Source organism: Plasmodium gallinaceum (genome assembly GCF_900005855.1).
Source record: "Plasmodium gallinaceum strain 8A genome assembly, contig: PGAL8A_v1_98, whole genome shotgun sequence".
In the NCBI taxonomy this organism is placed as follows: domain Eukaryota; phylum Apicomplexa; class Aconoidasida; order Haemosporida; family Plasmodiidae; genus Plasmodium; species Plasmodium gallinaceum.
The window spans coordinates 806,268-827,298 of record NW_021628265.1 but is presented as its reverse complement, the minus strand read 5'-3'; the positions used below and the strand labels follow the sequence as shown (position 1 = coordinate 827,298).

At 16.8% G+C, this 21,031-nt stretch overlaps 7 protein-coding genes across 7 annotated transcripts; 4 read left to right on the top strand and 3 right to left on the bottom strand.

Moving 5' to 3' along the window:
• Positions 1 to 1,506: 1,506 nt before the first annotated feature.
• Positions 1,507 to 5,641, top strand: TKL2 (tyrosine kinase-like protein, putative; the record flags this gene model as incomplete). Its single annotated transcript, XM_028672522.1, has 2 exons — positions 1,507 to 2,584; positions 2,667 to 5,641. 2 exons carry the CDS (start codon positions 1,507 to 1,509, stop codon positions 5,639 to 5,641), a joined length of 4,053 nt encoding a protein of 1,350 aa, XP_028529066.1.
• A 476-nt stretch (positions 5,642 to 6,117) lies between these two features.
• On the top strand, positions 6,118 to 6,972 carry PGAL8A_00347800 (conserved Plasmodium protein, unknown function; the record flags this gene model as incomplete). Its single annotated transcript, XM_028672520.1, has 2 exons — positions 6,118 to 6,318; positions 6,709 to 6,972. The coding sequence occupies 2 exons, from the start codon at positions 6,118 to 6,120 to the stop codon at positions 6,970 to 6,972; spliced, it is 465 nt and encodes a 154-aa protein (XP_028529065.1).
• A 679-nt stretch (positions 6,973 to 7,651) lies between these two features.
• PGAL8A_00347700 (conserved Plasmodium protein, unknown function) lies at positions 7,652 to 12,384 on the top strand (the record flags this gene model as incomplete). Its single annotated transcript, XM_028672519.1, has 4 exons — positions 7,652 to 7,658; positions 7,811 to 8,039; positions 8,167 to 10,975; positions 11,167 to 12,384. 4 exons carry the CDS (start codon positions 7,652 to 7,654, stop codon positions 12,382 to 12,384), a joined length of 4,263 nt encoding a protein of 1,420 aa, XP_028529064.1.
• Positions 12,385 to 12,596: 212 nt separating this feature from the next.
• On the bottom strand, positions 12,597 to 14,076 carry DHHC3 (palmitoyltransferase, putative; the record flags this gene model as incomplete). Its single annotated transcript, XM_028672518.1, has 6 exons — positions 12,597 to 12,647; positions 12,755 to 12,785; positions 12,917 to 12,978; positions 13,056 to 13,220; positions 13,313 to 13,430; positions 13,628 to 14,076. 6 exons carry the CDS (start codon positions 14,074 to 14,076, stop codon positions 12,597 to 12,599), a joined length of 876 nt encoding a protein of 291 aa, XP_028529063.1.
• A 1,067-nt stretch (positions 14,077 to 15,143) lies between these two features.
• HSBP (heat shock factor-binding protein 1, putative) lies at positions 15,144 to 15,482 on the bottom strand (the record flags this gene model as incomplete). Its single annotated transcript, XM_028672517.1, has 1 exon — positions 15,144 to 15,482. One exon carries the CDS (start codon positions 15,480 to 15,482, stop codon positions 15,144 to 15,146), a length of 339 nt encoding a protein of 112 aa, XP_028529062.1.
• Positions 15,472 to 15,708, bottom strand: PGAL8A_00347400 (conserved Plasmodium protein, unknown function; the record flags this gene model as incomplete). Its single annotated transcript, XM_028672516.1, has 1 exon — positions 15,472 to 15,708. One exon carries the CDS (start codon positions 15,706 to 15,708, stop codon positions 15,472 to 15,474), a length of 237 nt encoding a protein of 78 aa, XP_028529061.1.
• Positions 15,709 to 17,379: 1,671 nt separating this feature from the next.
• Positions 17,380 to 20,799, top strand: PGAL8A_00347300 (conserved Plasmodium protein, unknown function; the record flags this gene model as incomplete). The annotated part of the gene is made up of 1 exon (XM_028672515.1): positions 17,380 to 20,799. One exon carries the CDS (start codon positions 17,380 to 17,382, stop codon positions 20,797 to 20,799), a length of 3,420 nt encoding a protein of 1,139 aa, XP_028529060.1.
• Positions 20,800 to 21,031: the final 232 nt, after the last annotated feature.

Here is a 21,031-nt window from a genome sequence, read left to right as displayed (position 1 = left end):
AAAAAACAATTCATTAAGTTTTTCATATATTATTAGCATGTCACTCATATATTTTTGAATAATTAATAACCTGTATTTTTAATTATATGTAATATTGGTGTATAAAATAAAAAGTATAGAATCAAACTAAATTTATATGTCTAAAATATTCCAAAATATGAGAACCATTTAAATAAGTAAAATGTGTAACGTATTTATTTTGTTAAAATCGCACATGCATAAATTAGTCGAATTTTTAAAAAATGCATGCAATGGTTTCTTATTTTAGGAAATAAAAAAATTAATAAATACTATATATAAACAAGTTATATAATTATATCATTGAAGAAAAACAACTTAAAATATTATATATTTATTAATCCTTTTGAAATAATAAGTTAAAATATGTTAAAATAGGTTATTCTTTTTGTATTCTTTTATGTTCATAATTCTTTGGAAGATAATTCATTCTTATTCCTAATGAAATCGAAAAAATATTAATTTTTTAATAAATTTTAAGATAATCTTAAAATAATCGTAATTGTCAATATATATGGTTTATTAATTTATTTATTTTATTTTTTTTTTCTTAATATTTTTCTTTTCATACATTTTTTTTTAATGTAAAAAAAAAAAAAAAAAAAACACTATAAAGTGAATCGTGCAACAAATATGGATTAATTTCTTTGTCTTTGGTATTCAAATCAATGCAAAATTTTAGGAAAAATTTATATTACGAAATAAAAAAGAAGATAAAAATAAAATAACAAAATATTCTTTGTAACAAAGTAAAAATTTAAGACAATAAAGACAATATTATTATTACAAAAAAAAAAAAAAAGAAAAATGAAATAAAAAAAGAGATAAATTAGGAAAGTAATTTTTCTAATAGCATATATTAATGCAACATGTTTTAGGAAATGGTTACTAGACAACAAAAAAAAAAAAAAAAAAAAAAAAAAGTAAATTAGATTAAATAATTTGAAATAAAAATTAATTATTACAAAAAAATAGTAATATTTAACTTGGCATATATTTTAATACAATATAAATTGATAAATAGTAAACATATGTGTAATTCAATAGTTTCGAATTAAATCAGTGAAAAATATAAACATAGTAAATAATTAAAATTAGGATAAATTAAATAAAATATTATATGAATTTTGAATAATGATAATACATATAATTTTAATTTTTAAATTCTTATTTTATATGAATTTTTCTTTTTTGTTTTAAACATTCCTTTATTTTTCTTATATATATATTTAAATTATTATTATGTATTTTATTTCTCCTCGATTATATAATTTTTTTATATCATAATATTTTTTTTTCATTGTCGTTCTTATATTACACACATTCCTATTATTCTATTTTTTCTACTTGTTTCTGTATTTTTTTTTTTTTTTTTGTTTATATTACAATTTCTATTTTTGTTCTTATACTTCTCAGTTTTTTTTTGTTTCGTTATCTTATTATTCCTTATAAAATTTTGTTTTAGTTTTTTTTTTTTTTTTTTTTAAAATGAACAAAAAGTATTATCCTTTAAAAGAAACAAATATTGAAAAAGGTGCAATTGATGTATTTAAACAAAAAATAGAAAAAAAAAAGCAAGAATATTTAAGATTCAGTTTATCAAAGAATTATCATAATAAAAAAGAGGAAAATGTAAAGATTGAAGAAAATAATAACAGTGATAGAAAATTTATATATATAGAAACATTTGATACTTATGATAAATATATTTTAAATATACATGATGAAGAAAGCAATAGTTGTAAAGAAGACATTAACGAAGAAGAAAAGGATGACATAACTTATAAAAAAAGTGAATCTAAATTAAAAAGTAAAAATGAGGAAAACATATATATTCCTTTAAAAATATTATCTAACAGATATAACTACGATGATTTAGTTGAAGCAACAAATAATTTTTCTGATGAAAATAAAATTGCCAAAGGTGGAAATGGAACTGTGTATAAAGGAATATTAAAAGGCTGTATTAATGTTGCAATAAAAGTCTTGAAAAAAAATGAAAACAATGGTTTTGAAAATGAAATTATAATTATGAGTAGATATAGACATAAAAATATTTTATCTTTATTAGGTTATGCAATGAATAAAAATAATTTTTATTTAATTTATGAATACGCTAATTTAGGAGATTTAAGGACTCTTTTATTTAATCATTATTATTTTTATAATTCTAAAAATAAAGAAAATTTAGAAACAAGTTATTCAAATGCAATATTTGACGATAAATTTACTCCTAAAAATCAATATTCTAGTCATTCAAATAATTGTTTTTTATCTTATAAACTAAATAATTTTTTAAGTCCAAGTTCTTTTAAAAATTTTGGATTTCAAAGTAACACATTTGAAAATCACAATCCTATGTTTTTATCTTTTAGTGTTAGAGTAAATATTTTAGTTCAAATAATAAATGTGTTATGTTATTTACATACATCTTCTCCTATCGTATATCATAGAGATTTAAAATCCGCAAATATTTTAATAGATGAAAAGTTTAATGCTAAACTAGGAGATTTTGGTCTCTCATTTGTTTATGTAAATAACAACAATATATTTAATTTGACTGGAGGTAAAAAATGAAAATACATATAAATATATATGTATAAAAATATATAAAACATTTTTGTTATAAATATATACTTTTTATATAGGTACCCCTGGATATGCAGATCCGTATTATATATCCACTCATGAAATAAATGAACAGACAGAAATATATTCTTTTGGGGCATTGATATTAGAAATGCTAGTTTCAAAATCTCCAGCTATTCATGTAGGAAAGAACTACAATTGTATTTATAATAAAAATGAGAAATGTCCTATATATTGCAACAAACAAAAAAGTGAAACTGATGAAAATGTATTCGATTATTTAGTAAATCATATAAATATGAACGATTATAAATCCATTTATTCTGTTTTAGATTATAGTGTTAATTTTCCTGATTTTTTAGTTGAGAAATTAACAAAATTATCTTTTTTATGCTTAAACCCCAATATTAAAAGTAGGCCATCATCTAAATTAGTAAATTTAATTTTATTAGAAATACAAAAAGAGAGTGACTTTTTCATAAAAAAACAAAAGGAAATATTAAAAAGAAAAATTAATAATATAAATATGTATTACGATGAATATGAAAAAGATAAATATAATAATAATGTATCTAATAATTGCAGAAATAATAAAGAGGAACAAAAATATGCTCTAGATGAAAAATACAATAATAGTGAAAATAGTGATTTAAAAAATGAAAAAATTAAAAATAATGAATACTACAAAAAGATAAAAAATTATAATATTTATATCAATCACATAAAAGAAATAAATTTTAATACTTTAAATCAATTTTTCTATAAATATATTTACCTTTTTTTTAGAAATGATAAATTTTGTAATTTACATAAAATTGGTTATAAAAATTTATTTTCTGAATTTACTCAGAAAAATAAGGATAGAAAGGTTGATAATATACATCTTAATAAAACAATTACTTGTAACTACATAAATTTTAAATACAACACAATTAGTAATATGCATAATATAAAAGGATTTCTTTTTGAGAAATCACATAAACATCCTTTTAATAAGAATTTTTTTTTAAATCCGTTTTCTTTTAATTTGATGAACTGTTATTTTTTCAGATTTATTTATGATTATTTGAAAAATAATAACTATCATGATCCAAAAAATGTATCTCTAATAAAAGATCATAGTAAGTATTGTCGTTTAAAGAGTTATAGTAATTTATTTTATTCTGATGAAATAAATTATTATAAGCAGATAAATTGTGAATTAAAGAAAAAATATTCTAATGAAGGAGAAAATAGTAGCAACAACAAAAAAGATATTAAAAAAGACCATAATATAAGATTAGATAATATTGATAATATTAATAAATATAATAATTTTTTAAATAGGGAAAATAATATTGAAAAAGATATATTTATACAAGAACATAGAAGCAGTTTTATGGATAAAAGTATTGATAATGATGTTTATTACGATCATATGAATAATAAAAATAATATGTGTGATAGATATTACAATAGCACATCTATCAATAACAGTGATTTATTAAAAAATAATATTAATATGTGTAATAATGATCATAATAATAATGCTATACTTATGAATAAATTATATGTAAGTAATAAATACAATAATTTAGATTATATAAATAATTATCGTAGTAATACTTACAATGAATATATTGACAGTATTCAGTTTAATAGCCAAAATCACACAGATTACGAAAATGTAAATAATTATAAAGATATTAATGATAACGAGAAAAATAAAAATTTAGATGATTTAAGTAATAAGAGCATGAATGAAGAAGAAAGGAAAAATAGTATATATTCAAGTTGTGTTCCTTTTAATGATTCATATAATTTACATCATTCAAATAATGAAAAAAAATTGCATAATAATTTTTGTTCTAATAAGTGGCCTTTAAAAAGAAACTGTAGAGATAATACACCTCAAATGATTTTTAATATTAAAAAAGAGAATAATATGGAATTAAAAGAAACCAATATAAATAATAAAAAAAAAATTATGAGAATAAATATTTCAATTGACGAAGAAAAAATAGCAAATAGTTGTGAAAAATATAAATGTGATTTAAAAAAGGAAAGCATTAATTCCAAAAATAGTAATGATAAAGTTTACAAATCTCCATTAAAAAATTATAACCCCTTTAAAAAAGAAAATAATAATACATTTGTAGAGAAAAATACCTTTATTCCTATTAGAGATATAAAGGAGAATAATATAATATATATTTCTAATTTTATAAATTTTATAAACTTTGACAAAAGTAAGAATGTGAATAATTCTAATGTTTTTTCATGGTTTAATAAAAATATATTTGAAATGATAATTGATGAAAATAGGGTGGTTTCTGATATAACTTTTTTAGATATTTTATATGAATTCAATATTTTAAACTTCAAAAAAAATAATGCAAAAAATTGCCAAAGTGAAAATAAATATTTTTTAAAAGGGGAGTGGAATGATTATGATAAAGTTGAAAACACATTTACTTCTGTTAACGCACAAAGTAATTTTTTTTTTGAAATAGCAGTATATCATGATGATAAAAAAAATATTCACAATATTTTTTTATTAAAATCAAATCAGTTGAAAGATTTTATATGCAACCAAAATAAAGGAACAACTAAAAAGATATGGATTTCTGATTATGTAGGTAGGAGAAATGAATTTGTTGAAAAAATTTTAAAAAAAACAATTTCCAATATTTTATATGAGTGTATAAGTAGAAAACACTGTTTATTTCTATTAGAAGTACAAATGAAAACTTTAAATAAACCGTCATGTTATGATCATAAAATAAAAGGAGACTTTTTATATTATTATTTTGAATATAATGTAAAAGTTTTGTGTAACAGCGAAAATTGTATTTTTTCTAATAATTATGTATTATATAAAAATAACACATATTCTTACAGTTTACCAAATAACATTTTATCGTTACTTGTATTTTCTGAAGATAAAATTATTAAAGAAATATGTCAGAATAAAAATTCATCAACAGCAACACAAAGAATACATTTTCCTCTTTATCCATTTTTTGTCAATATAAATTTCTATAATGAAAAATAAAAAAGGGATTAAAATTATTCATTTTTTTTTTTTTTTTTTGATCTATCTAATATATGTGTTGATTGAAAAAATTAATGAAAATGATTTAGTGTAAACAAATTTCTTAAAAATATGAATTAATAAAATTTTCATTGAAAAATAATATATATTTACACGTAAACGTGCTAATAAAAATTCTAAAAATAAAATTTTTACATTTTTTTTTTTTTCTTTTATCAATTTGATTATCCTTTTTTTATGTTACGTTTTAAAAAAAATTTTTTTTCAGTTTTTTTCGTTCATTTTATTTTTTTTTTAAATTTTTTTCTTTTTTTTTCCTTAATTACTTTCTCTTTGGAAAAAGCTTTTTTTTTTTTTTTTTTTTTTTTTTTTTTTTTTTTTTTGTTAAATTAAGAATTACAGTAATATTTGATTATAAAAAAATATTTAAAGAATATAATTTATATTATTTTTTTGTTCTTTTTATTAAATTTAATATGTTTACATTTCCATGTTTTAGAGATAAAAAATGGATGAAACAAAATGGAACAAATATGAAATATCCAGACGAATTTTTTAATGTACAATTTCGTCCAGATTTTTTAAGATATTATGAACATACAATTAATTTTGAAGAAAAGGTTAAGCATGTAATAGATCAAATAAAATCTGCATTATTTCGGCAAGCTATATATAAAGTAAAATACAAAATATATTAAAAAAAAAAGAAAAAGAGCTTTTATTTTTTTAAATTGTATTTTTCCGATGTCTTTTTTATAATTATAATAAGTTGTATAACTGTATTTATTAAAAAAACATGAAATGTATTTCTATTTTTTTTTTTTTTTTTTTTTTTTTTTTTTTGTGTGTATATGTATAATGTTTAATTTCATTTGTATTAAAATTTAAAAAAAAAACTAATAGGAGATATATAAAAATTTTGAAAATATATTAAATTAAACGTTTTATTTATTAGATAATTTTATTAACTAATATATTTATTTTTTAACAAACTACCTTAAGAATACAAGTTTCCAATTATACGATTATTTTATCACATTTTTTTTTTTTTTTTTTTTTCATAAAAGATACAAAATATTGAAGTAATGGCTATGAATGAATGCAAAGAAGATAGAGTTTTAGAAAAAATAAAGAAAATTAAAGGTTATGAAAATTTTAAAATATCTAATAGTAAAATTTTATGTGATGAAATTTGGACAATAAAAAGATGTAATAAAAAAATTTCTTATTGGGTACGTTATTATGAACAGGATAAAAATGGTTATTCATTATCAATTATGCCAACTCAAATAAAAAATATTTTTTATTTTTTTAAATATTATTATTTTTAAATAAAAGAAAAAAAAAAAAAAAAAAAAAAAATTATCTTATTAATATACTTTTATTTGATTATATTTTATCTTTATTTTTGTTTTATTTTTTTTTTTTTTTAAATGTAACAATATAATATTTTTAAGTATAATATAAATAATTTATAATAATAAATCTACAATTATGCATTTGTGTGTAATATAAATGAATTAATATAGTAAAATAAATTAGATTATTTAAATGGAAAAATAAAAAAATAAAGGAGTTACAAAATATGGAAAGTTAAAAAAAAATATATATATTAAAATTCTGAGAGAATAAGGATAATAAAAAAAGAAATAAAAAAAAATATATTTTTGTTGCATTTTTCTTTTTCCTGAATATTTGGTTGATTTTTTTTTTTACATTTTAGATAGAATTTCATAAAAATTATAGGATTTCGTTAGAGTATTATGTAATTTTTTTTTTCAAAAATTAAAAGTTTTTATTTTTATTATTTAGCAATAAAAAAAAAAAAAAAAAAATTTTACTTATGTATATAATTTTTTACATAATTTGAAGATATTTAGCTGTATTTTTTTTATTTAAAAAAACAGTATCATTTGTTTTTTCTTATTTCATTTCCTGTAATTTCACATAACTTTTTCTTATTCCTTTTATTTTTTGTTATCATAAAAGATAAAAATTCTAAGAAAAGAAATGAAAAGTAATAAATGTTTATTAAAAGAGAAAAAATTATTTAAACAAATGCACTTTGATTATATAAAATATCATTTAAAAATAATTATTTTTTTTTTTTATATACATTAATTTTACAAGTAAATACATATATTACATTTAATTTTTTAAAAATTCAAGGTTCTTTTTGGAATTTCATAAAACAAAAAAAAGATAACGATGATGATACAAAACCAACGAAAGCTCATTTAGGTGAAGATAATAAATTTTATTATAATAAAGAATTAAATAGATGGGTTATTAAAGGTGAAGAAGATAAAATTAATGATGAAGAAAAGTTGTCCGCACCTCCCAAAATGAATAATTTACAGAATCCTAATTATTGTTATCGTTCTTTAGTTCAACAAAAGTAATTTTTTATTTTAATGGAATTTTTATTTTCATTCTACTTCTTTTTTATTATTCATTATAGCTTATATTTGATGTAATTTTATATCATATTTTTTTGATTTTTATTTTTTTTTTCTCTTTGAAAGGAAAACAAGAAGTGCTTTAACTATTTATGCTGAAACACCCGGATTAAAAACAATTAAAAAAAATAATTTAGTTCAAGGTGGGTTGATATCTCCATATATGAAGTCTATAGATGATAATGAAACAGAAAGTAATATTCAGGAAGAAAAGAAAAAAGAATCAAATGATTCTAATTCATATTTACCTAATAATAATAATTCAGAAAATAAGTTGGTAGATAAATCTAAAATGAATATAGATGAACAAAATGAAGAAAAAAAAAAAAAAAAAGAGAAAGAGCGAAAGGAAAAAAAAGAAGAGAAAAAAGAAGAAGAATCAAAAATGGGTGATAAAAAAAAAGAGAAGAATCAAGAATTGGTATTAAAAGAGTTTAACGAAAAAGATGTGTTACTAAAAAAACAGAACATAAAGAAAAATATTAATAATGAATTTTTATCTGAATATATGCATAAGAAAAATATCAATAATTTAGATAAAGAATATCCAGTGATAGATTCTGATCAAAATCATTTATATAACAAAAAAAATGAAAAAAAAAATAGCTTAGAAAATTTAATTAATAATGATACTCCGAATGAAATTGGTAATAACGAAGAAGCAATTAATCTAAAAGAAGAAAATAGAAGTTTTGAAAGTGTAAATGGTAACTTGTGTGAATTAAAAAAAAATTCTAAAGAAATAAGCAACATTTCTAATTTAAATATTAAAGACAATGAGAATAATATGAATAATATTGAAATTTTTAATAAAAATAATAAATGTTTAAAAGAAAAAAGTAATGCAAGCAATTATATATATAATGATGTAACTTCACCACAAAAAAATATATCAAAAAATAGCATTGATCACGCAGATCATGAAGAAAGCAAAAATACTATTTCGAATTTTAGCAATCAACATGATACAAATACAGAAGATAATGAAATATCATCAAAAATTACACATATAGATAAAATAGAAATTAAGGAAAAAAAAGAAAATATGCATTTTAATATAAATCAGAAAGAGATAGTGGATAAAAATAGAAGCATAGAAATAATTAATGAAGATAATTTAGTAAAAAATGATTTAAATGCAATTAATAATAGTGAAGATATTAAAAATAATTTTTCTCTTTATAATGAGGAAAATATGAATAACATTAAAAAAGAAAAAGAGTTAATTAATTATTTTATTATTAAGTTAAGAGAGAGTTTAAATATGGGGGATAACTTTAGTAGCCTTATAAAATCAGAGATAGAAAAAATTAATTTGTTTTTCACAGAAAAAAGAGATTCTTTAGAAATCCTATATAATAAATTAAATGAATTAAAAAATGAAGAGGAAGAAAATAATATATATATAAAAGACAAAATGGACATACATGAAAATGAGCTTAACAACATTTTATATGTTATAAATATTAAAAACAAAAAAATTAAAAATGAAATAGAAGGGTTCATTAATTCATTCAACAATTTGAAAAAATTAAAAATTAAAAATGAGGAAATTATTTCTATTTATAAAAGTAGAGAAAGTAAATTCTTAGAAGCCATAAAAGAATTAGAAGAAAAGCAAATAAAAAAAAATAACATATTTAAAAATAAGGAAAAGCAGTATAAAGAACTAATTTTAAAAAAAGAAAAATGTTTAAAAATGGAAAAAATGAATAATCAGAAAAATTTAGAAAATTTAAAAAAACAAGAAATATTATTAAAAGAGGAATTAAAAAAAATTGAATTAGAAACGAAAAAAGAAATTTCTATTTTAAAAGAAGAATTTGAAAAAAAAAAAAAAAAAGAAATTGAAAATTTAGAAAAACAAAAATGTGAAATTATGAAAAATACCTTAGAAAAAGAAATAAATAAGGTTAAGGAAGAATTTAAAACGAAATATGAAGAGGAAAAAAAAGAAGAAATAGCAAAAGTAAAAGAATCAGTTCAAAATAATTTTAACTCAAAGTTAGAAAAATACAAAGAAAAAATAGAAAAAAGCAAAAATGAATTTATAAATAATTTAATTATTGAAAAAAATAATGAATTAGAAACATTAAAATTTAATATGGAACAAATAAAAAATGAAGAAATTTTAAGATTAAAAGAGGAAAGTAATAAAATCATAAATGAAAATATAGAACAAATTACAAGAAATATACGTGAAGAAGAAAGTAAAAAAATTGAGAGCATAAAAGAGGAATATGAATTAAATAAAAATAAAGAAATTGAATCATTGATGAATGAATTAAATTTAAAAAATGAAGATTTAAAAAATATGGAGAAAAAACTAATAAATGATAAGAATAGAGATATTGAAAATGTTAAGAAACAATTGGAAAGTAATTATAATGAAGAAATAAATAAATTGAAAGAAGAATTAAATAATAATTACGAGATTAAAATACAGCAGATTATTGATGAAAAAGAAAAAGATAATTATGAAAAATTAAAAGATGAAGAAAAAAGATTAATTCTTATATATGAGGAAAAGTTAATTTTGCAAAAAAATGAACTAGAAAGAATGTTAAATGAGCAAAAACAAGAATTAAGAGAAAATATAGAACTAGAGAAAAGTAAAGAAATAAAAATTCTAAATGATAAAATTGATAAATTAGATATTGAAACAAAACTATTAATTAAGCAAAAAAAAGAATTGGAAATAAATCTATCATTATTAAATGAAGAAAAAATAAATATTTTAAATAGAAATAAGAATTTAGAAGATAATTTGAAAAATAATGATGATATATATAAAAAAAATATAATAATATTAAATGAGAAGAATTCAAAATTAGAGAAAGAAATGGAAAAAATCATAGAAGAACATTCAAAAGAGGTTATATATATATATGTCTTATTTAATTCATATGTATATTATTTAATTTTATATATTCAAATATTTGTTTTTATTAAAATTAAAAAAAAAAAAAAATTTTTAATCTGATTTTATTATGTATATGTAACTTATTTAAACTCATATATATAATTATTACCTTTTAATATATACTCTTTTTATTTTGTTTTTAGTCAGAAGAAATTAGAGAAAAATTTGCAGAGATATTAGAAGAAGAAATTGAAAGAATAAGAAATGAATCAGAAAAGAAGGTTGATAATTATATTAAATTATATGAGCAAATAAATGAAGAGTATAAAGTTAGAAAAAAGGAATATGATGATTTATTAGAAAAAGCAAATTCAAATAACAAGGATTTAACAAAAAAATATGAAGAAAATATACAAAAAATAGGTGAATATGAAGATATGATTAAGATACTTGAAAATCAAACGGAAGAAATTGTTGAAAAAAGAATAAAAGAATTGAATGAAGAATTTGATAGGAAGAAAGAAGATTTTGATAACGAAAAAAAAGATTTATTAAAAAATTATGAAAATTTATTAGAGAATAATGAAAAAATAAAAAAGCAATTAGAAAATCAATCTAGTTTATCAACAAAAGAAAATGAGGAAAAAATGATGCAAATAAAAAAAAATTATGAAATTAGAGAAAAGGAGATGAAAGAAGATTATGAAAAATTAATGAACGATTTTAATGAACTTAAAAATAAAAATAAAGAATTATTAGAAAGTTTAAATAAGGAAAAGGAGCTAAATGAACGCTTTGAAAACTTAAATGTGAATGATGAATTTGATAATAAAGAATTGAGTGATGAAAACAAAAGATTGAGTAATGAAAACAAAGAATTGAGTGATGAAAACAAAAAATTGAATGAAAATATTACCCATATTAAAGATGAGATACTTGTCTTGCAGAATAAATATGATGAACTTATCAATGAAAATGAGTATTTAAAAAATGATGAACAAAAAAAATTATTAGACAAATTAAAAAACCTCGAAAATATAAATAAAAATTTAATGGATGTAACTGAAAAAGAAAGAGAATTAAATTTAAAAAATGTAAATATTATTAAACGTTTACAAGCACAAATAAATGAACAAACAAAATTATATAAAGAATATGTTGATGAATTAAAAGATGAAATTGCAAATTTAAAAGATTTAGAAAATTCAAATTCAAATTCAAGTAATTTAAAGTTAATAGAAGAAAATAAAAAGTTAAAGTTACAAAATGAAATTATAACTACAAAAAATGACACTATATCAACTGTTTTAGATAATTTAACAAAAAGATTAAGTTTTATAGAAACAAAAATTAAAGACAAAGATTATGGGAAGGAAGTTATAAAACAAGCAAATGATTTACAACTACAAGAGTTTAAATAATTCATTTGCAAATTTAATTAAAAAAAAATACATATATATATATATATATATATTCTTGTGTTTTATATTTTTTATTCTTTATACTATATATATATATATAAATCTTTTAAAATATAAAAATCAATGAATTTTATATATACTTAAGTTTTTTTTTTTTTTTTTTTTTTTTTTTTTANTTTAATTTTTTTTTTTTTTTTTTTTTTTTTTTTTTGTTAATAATTTTTTATAGTCATATCTCTTTCAATTTCTTGATTTTCTATATCCTATAAACAATTAAATTAATTGAATTTTTTATATTTGACATTTAATTAAAAAAAAAAAAAATAATAAATAATATAAAAAATAAAAAAATTTTATTAAATTATTATACCTGATTTTTATTTTTCGATTTTTTCAAACGTCTACAAATGTAAAAAAAAAAAAAAAAAAAATATATTTTGATTAATTATATATATATATATAAGATTTATTATTATTTTTTCAAAGTGAAACATTTTTTATTTTATTTTTTTTTTCTTTTTTATATGTATACTTTTTATCTATAATTATCCATTCAAAAAAGGTTTTAACTGTTTTTTTTTCTTTCTTTTCAGACTAAAAAATAACATATTTATATTATAAATGTTTATATAAATATATATATATATAAAAAGATGTAATTTTTTAAATACTTCATTTGCCCTATTAAGGATATATTCGTAAGTTGTCATTTTTTTTGAAATCAAAAAGATGTGTAATGCAAAAAGTTGTATGACTAAAATAAAAACTGTTCCGTTCAATATAAAAAGTGAACATAGCAAGATATAAAATAATATATCATTATAAGATCCATATGACTAAAAATAAAAAAAGAATATTTATTTTTAGAAATTTTTTTTATATAAGCAAAAAAAAAGTTTATTTTATTTTTTTTTTTTTTTTTTGTTACATTCTTCCATCTGTCTTTTATGAAGTCGTACTTTAGAGAGTTAATAAAATAAACAATACAAAACACAAAAACAAAACAATTAAAAATAGTTAAAACTGTTAATAGTCCTACAAAATACCTAAATTATGAAAATTTATTTTTCTTAATAACCTTTTATAATGAAATTATTTTTTTGATTACATAAAAATATAATTATTTGTATGTAATAAATGTATATCACTACTGAAAAAGAAAACATAAATTATTCAATTTTCTATATATATCTATATCTATATCTATATATATATATATATATGTACATTTTTTTTTTTTTACTTATAATTTTTTTTTCCTATACAATTATTAACCCACATACAATGATGATCAAAAACAGAAACACATTTGTTGCATACTTTACAGTGTTTACTTTTTGGTTCTACAAATCCACAAATATCACAATGACATAAATCCTTAACATCTTCATCATTTATTTTATTATTAATATATTTAAATGATAATGGATCAATTGGATTTATTTTTGTTACAGTATAAGATAACACAAATATTGTAATTATTAGAAAACCAAAAAAAATATAAAAAAGTATAAATATAGTATCTGTGTTAAATGCTGTAATTAAAATAATCAATGCAATTATTACTATGTAAATTAAAAAAGACATTAATTGAAAAAACTGAAGTGGTAATGTAAACCCATTTTTACGAACAAATTCATCAGCTTCTTTAGAACGTGTGTCATCTCTTAAAGTAAATATACGTTTATTCATAATTATTACAAAAAAAAAAAAAAAAAAAAAAAAAATAATAAAAAAAAAAAAATATATATATATATAATTTTATAATAATAATGAAAAATTTTAGAATTAAATTAGTAATATATTTTTTAAAAAAAAATAAAGATTATTAATTCATGAAGAAATTGTCTTATTTTATTTTTTCAAATATATTTTTATTTATATTTTAATAATTGTTGCTCATTAAAAAATTATCAAAAAAACGGAAGGAAATTAAATAATCCATATCAAAATTTTCTTAATTTTATTCTTCAAAACATATATGTTAGAATTTTAAAAATTAAAATTAAAGAAGTAATATATACAATAAACTATATATATATATAACACATATTTTTTTATTAACAATATATATTTTTATATAGTATTTTGAAAATTTCATTAAATTTAATGAAAATAAAAAAGTATATATATATATATATATTTAAAAAAGAAAATTTTAAAAATGAGAATATTAATATCATATAAATATTATATTTAGATAAGAAACAAAAAAAAAAAAAAAAAAAAAAAAAAAAAAGTCACAAAATTACATATAAAAAAATATACACACTAAAACTACAAAATTAAGGAAAATACTCAAAAAAAAAAAAAAAAAAAGTTATTTTTTTTTTACAGTTATATCGTAAATTATTTTTTTGATGAAATAAATAAAAGTGTAATTTTTTTAATTTAAAATTTAATTTTCTATATTTTATATTTATATAATTAGCATTTTGTTATATTAAATTTTGCTAAAATTCATAAAAATGTAAAAACAAAAAGTATACTAAAAATTATAAGCTTTATTTTTATTACAATATAAAAAAAAAAAATAAAAAAAATTTTTTTTTCATTTTATAATTTCATCATATAAAAATTATTCACACAATTTTAAAAAAGTTGAAAAAAAAAAAAAATAAAATAAAATAAAATAGTCTTTAATAGAAAATATTTTTTTGTAAATTTCACGTGCTGAAAAGATATTTTATTAAGGAAATTTTAATAAATATAAAAATTGTAAGATATTAAAAAAAAAAAAATTTTCTTTTTTAAATTATTTAATTGTTTTTATTTGTAAAATCAATCATTATGTTTTCTAAGTCTTCTAAAGATTTTTCCATATTATCTACTTTACTTAATAAGTTATTTGATAGATTTTGCATTTTATTTTTTAATTCGTTAAGCATATTTTCAACATAAATTTCTAAGTTATCTCCTTTTGATTCTGAATTAAAAGTATCATTGATATTAAGTGGAATAGTATTTTTTTTATTTTTTTCTAATGGTATTGAACTATTAAAGGATTTACAGAAATTATTTAAGTTCTCACTAGTATTATTTTCATTGTTATTTTTTGATTCATTGAAATTAAAATTCTCACTTCTATTATTTAACATTTTTATTTTCCTTATTTAAAAGAGATTTCGCTGGATTTGTAGCTCTATATAAAGCTAAAAAACTGAAACAAATGGAAATAAAACCAAAAAATCTTTTGTCACCACTTTTTTTTTCAGCTTGCAAAAATTTTAAAAAAGAATAAAATGATACACTTCCAAATATTATAGTACCAGTAATACGGCAGAAAATACAATCTTCTGAATTTTTTTTAGAAACTGTAAACATCACTTAAATATTTACAATTTTGATAATTTCTTTTTGTATAAACTTTTAACTTTTTTCTTTTTTAAGTAAATATATAAAATATATTAATTTATTTTTAAATACATTATTTCTAACTTTTCATTAAAAAAAAAAAAAAAAAAAAAATTTGAGAAAAATCCACAAGACAATTTAAAGATAGCCAAATGTAAACATATTATTATTTTGTAAAAATAAAATAGCAAAAGAAGAAATATGAAAAAAAAAAAAAAATTTATTTTTTATTTGAAATTATTTAATATATATATATATACATATATTTAATTAGATATTATAATAATTCTTTAAACTTCATTTAATTTTTTTATTCTAAAATTTTATATTAGTATATTTAAAATTATTATAATTTTCAAAAATATAAAATTTATTCTAATGAAAAAAAAAAAAAAAAAAAAAAAAAAAAAATAAATAAATAAATAAAATAATACATAAATTTAAATAAAAACTTCTTCAAATACTTTTTGCATACTATCAGATTAAATTAATAATTCTTATGTTGATGTTGATAATATTTAAGTTTGTAATGTTAATACTATATTAATACAAAAAATTTTCTTTTTTTTTTAGTTTTTTTTGAAGGATAATGTAAATTAAATAGAGTATTTTTGTTTGTGTTTCATTTTATTTTTAAATTGAAATAACAATTTTATTTTATTTTTTTTTTTTTTTTTAATTACTAAATAAAATAATAAGTGTGTATAAGGAAAAAAAAAATATATAAAAAAGTATAAATAAAACCATATTTTTATATTTAAAAAATGTGTATATACAGAAATTTCTTAGATGTATGACATTATGTATTTAATGATTTAGTAAAAAAGAAAAAATAAATGAAATTAAAATAAAATGAATAAAAATAGAATAATTTAATAACTTTTATAAAATTAAATTGTTTCTATTAATATATAAAACATTTTTTTCTTGTAAATTATAATAGAAAAAAATTCTGTTTTAATTTTGTAAAGTTGTCTATATATGTAATTATTTTGTTAATATATATCATAATACTATATTCCTATTTATTTTTTCTTTTAATTTATCTTGTTTCATAGAAGAATTAAAAACAAAATGCTTAATTTTTTGAAGATTATTTTTATGTAAATTTTTTTTTTTTTTAGAAAAAATTATAAATGTATACTTTTATTTTTGTCCTAATTTTTTTTACAAATTTTTTTATATTCTTATCAATTCATTATTATTATTTTATTTTATTTTATTTTTTGTTATATATTTTGTAAATTAAATTTTATGTTTTAAAATTTAGTTTGTAATTAGATATAATTTTATAAAAATCTCACTTTCGTTTTTTGAAGGTTATAATTTTTTTTGTAGATTATAGTTTTTTTGGTACTTTTTATTAAAATTTCCTTTTTTTTTTTATATATAATTATTTTTATTTAAAAAAAATAAAAAGAAAAAAAACTAATTTTTTTTTATTGTTTTTTTAAGTCAAATTACTAGAATTATTATTTCTTTTTATATATTTAACTGGTTTAAAAAAAAAAAAAAAAAAAAAGTGAAGAAAAAGTTACAACAAATATATAGAATCAAGAAATAGATAAAGGATTGAACATATTAAATAATTTTTTGAAATAAATTATACTTCAATAAAAAAAAAAAAAAAAAAAAAGTAGAATGTGGATAGAAAAAGATACAAAAGAAAATCATACATATGGGGGTGCTTTAAGTAAACAAGTTAATAATGAAATAGAAATATTAAAAAAGAGTAATAATAATTTATATAATAGTAGAAATATTTTTACAGAAAGAAAAAATAAAAATTACAAAGATAGTATGAGCTTATATAATAAAAATGATTGTACAAGAATGATTAAAAATAAAAGTGAAATAAAATCTAATTATACTGATACAGTAGATAATATTAAAAAAAATTTATCAAAAAGTTATTTAAGTAAATCTTTACATTTTAATAACACAAATATATATAATAAAACGAAATTATCTAATGAAAATTATGAAAGCAAACCAAAAGAAAAAAATATTTATACTAGAAATCTGGAGACCTATAATATGTCTGAACTTTATACGAATAAAGAAGAAGAAAATGATTTTTTAAGTACATTGAGTAGTTTTAATATAAAAAAAAGAAAGGAATTAGATTTTTTTGATAATATAAATAATGAGTTAATAGAAAAATCATCAAATCTTAAAGATATTAAAAATAAAAATGAATATTATTTATATGGAACCCATTTAAGAGATAATAATATATCTAAAATAATAGAAACAGGAAACAACAAAAAACAGAAAAAGGAAAATGGAGAAATTCTAAAAAATTATAGAAATACTCAATATCTAAATAGTTCTATTTATAATGATAGTATAATAAATAATAAAACTGTATTCCATTGTGATTATGATGATATTAAAAAATATGAAATTAAAAATGAAGAATGGAATGATTTAATATATAGAAATAAAAAGATTCTACCTAAAGATGAAAGTATATATAGAAGTTATCATAAAAATAAAAAAGAAATAAATGAATCATTATGTAAAAAAAATGAAAATGAATCAGTAAATGATATTAATAATAATAATAGTCTTTTAAAAGTGAAATATCGTATTCAAAGAGATATTCCTGCAATTATAAAAAATACAGTTGACAATCATTTGTCTAAAAATATTGACATTAAAGTTCAAGATTCCATTGAAAAAAATATCATGAATTTTGTTGAAAATAAATTATTAAGTATTATAAAAAAGAATGTAAATGATTTAAATAATAGTTATATTTATGATAAAATAAATGAAAGTATCGAAAAAGAAATAAAAAAAAATATAGATTTAGTTTGTAACAGTGTAAAAGATAATGTTCATAAAAATATAAATGAAGAAATAAGAAAAAATGTTGATTTTTTAAATAATAATTTAAATGATAACATAAATAAAGAAATAGAAAACAATATAGAGAAAATTTATACTAAAGTTAATGAAGAAGTTGACAATAAGTTAAATATTAAATTAATAGAAAATATAAATAATGTTCAGGATAATTTAATTAAAAATGTAAATGAAGAATTAAAAAGAAAAATAGAAATAGTTCGTAATAATATAAATACTAAGGCAAATGAGAACATAAATAAGGAATTAGTGAAAAATGTGGATTTTTTAAATAATAAAATAAGTGAAAATATCAATAAAGAATTAAAAAAAAATATTGATATTTTAAATAGAAATATAGATGAAAATTTAAATGATCAAATTGAGAAAAATATTAAAATAATAAGAAAAAACGTTAATGATAATTTAAATGAAGAATTAAAAAACAGCATTAATACAATAGAAAAAAATATTGATTTAATACACAAAAATATTGATGTAAGTTTAAATGAGCATATAGAAAATAAAATTAAAAAAATGCATGAAAATGAAAATTTTGATTCAAATAATGATATAAAAAAATTTATTGGATCAACAGAAGACAGTATAAAAGATAACATATGTAAAGAAATTAGAAATAATATTGATTCAATAAATAAAGAACTTAATGAAAATTTGAAGGAAGAAGTAAAAAATGGCATACATGAATTGAATAAAAATTTTGATATAAATATATATGATAAAATTGATAAAAAATTTGATATAATAAATGAAGATATTCATAATAAATTAAGAAAAGAAATAATAGAAAAAATTAATATGACTTATAAAGATATTAATTTAGATATGAATGAAGAAATCGAAAAGAACATTAATAAATTATATGAAAATATAAAATTAAATTTAAATGAAGAAGTAAAAAAAAGTATAGATGTACTTCAAGAAGGTTTCAGTTTTAATGTAAATGAAGAAATAAAAAAAAGTTATATTAAAAATGAGATGCTTATAAAAAATTCTAATGAAAATTTAAGTGTTTTAATAAAAAACGATTTAACAAATACTATACAAAAAGAGATGAAAATAATAAAAAATTTTAAAATAAATAACAAAGATTTAAATGATATTATAAAAAATAATTTTTTAGAATTTCAAAAAAAAGTTAATAATTATCTTGAGAGTAACACTGTTACCTTAATTAATATAAATGAATTGATTATAAAAAATTTGGGTGATTATATATTGAGAATAAATAATGTACTTAATAAGGTTGATGAAAATATTGAAAAAAAATTTTCAAATATAATAGATGAACATATGAACAATTTAATAAATAATATAAGTAACAAGAATAATGAAAATGTAAATAATATAATTGATAATTTAGATAATAAAAATTATCAGAATATTAAAAAAATAATTGATGATACAAATAAAAGAAACAATGAAAATATGACTAAAACTTTTAATTCTTTAAATAAAATAAATAATGAAAACATAAGTAAAGCAATTAACGATTTAAATAGCAAAAATAATGAAAATATAAATAAAATAACTGACTTACTGAATAGAAATAATGAAAATATAACTAATATGATATTTGATAAAATTGTTAAAGAGAAATTGTGTTACAAAATAGATGAAGAAAATTTATTTTCTAATTTACAAGAAGGGGTAACAATAAAATTCTCTCATATATATACAGATATAAAAAATATATTAATTAAACAAGATGAAAAAATGAAAGGTTATTTAAGAAATATTAAAAATGAACTAAATTTAAAATTAAATTATGAAAATTCTAATATTTTACAAATTATTGAAGACAAAATGAATGACATTATTAATAGAAATATTGGGTATATTAATAATAAAGAAGCAATAAAAAACATTAATGATATAAAAAAAATAACTTTACAACTTAAAAAAGATAATGAAAATATAAAAATTTATAAATCAAATAAAAAAAATAATTATTCATTTCAAAAAGATATAGAAATAAACGAATCAGGAAAAGAATTATGCCAATTTTTTAATTTAAGTAAAGATTCAAATTCATCAAAATATTTCAATAAAAAAATAAATGCTGAAAATAAGAATAGAAAGAAAAGGAAACCTATATATGTAGTTAATTATGTAAAGAATGAGAATAATGAACTAATAGAAGTGTCAGAATATTTAAAAAGAAAAACAAAGAAAAAAGTATGCTTTTAAAATAATATAAAATGGTCTAATTTTTTAAAAAATAAAACACTTTGTATATATTGATAATTTTTTTTTTTTATTTTAAAAATGTTCTTTCCTTTAAAATGTTTTTCTGAATATTCAACTATTTTTATGTTTAAAATTTTTATTATTTTTTTTTGTTATTTCTTCACTTTTGTAGATGTAGATTTAACTACATTTAATTAAAACTTTTTTTTTTTTTTTTTTTTTTTTTTTTTTT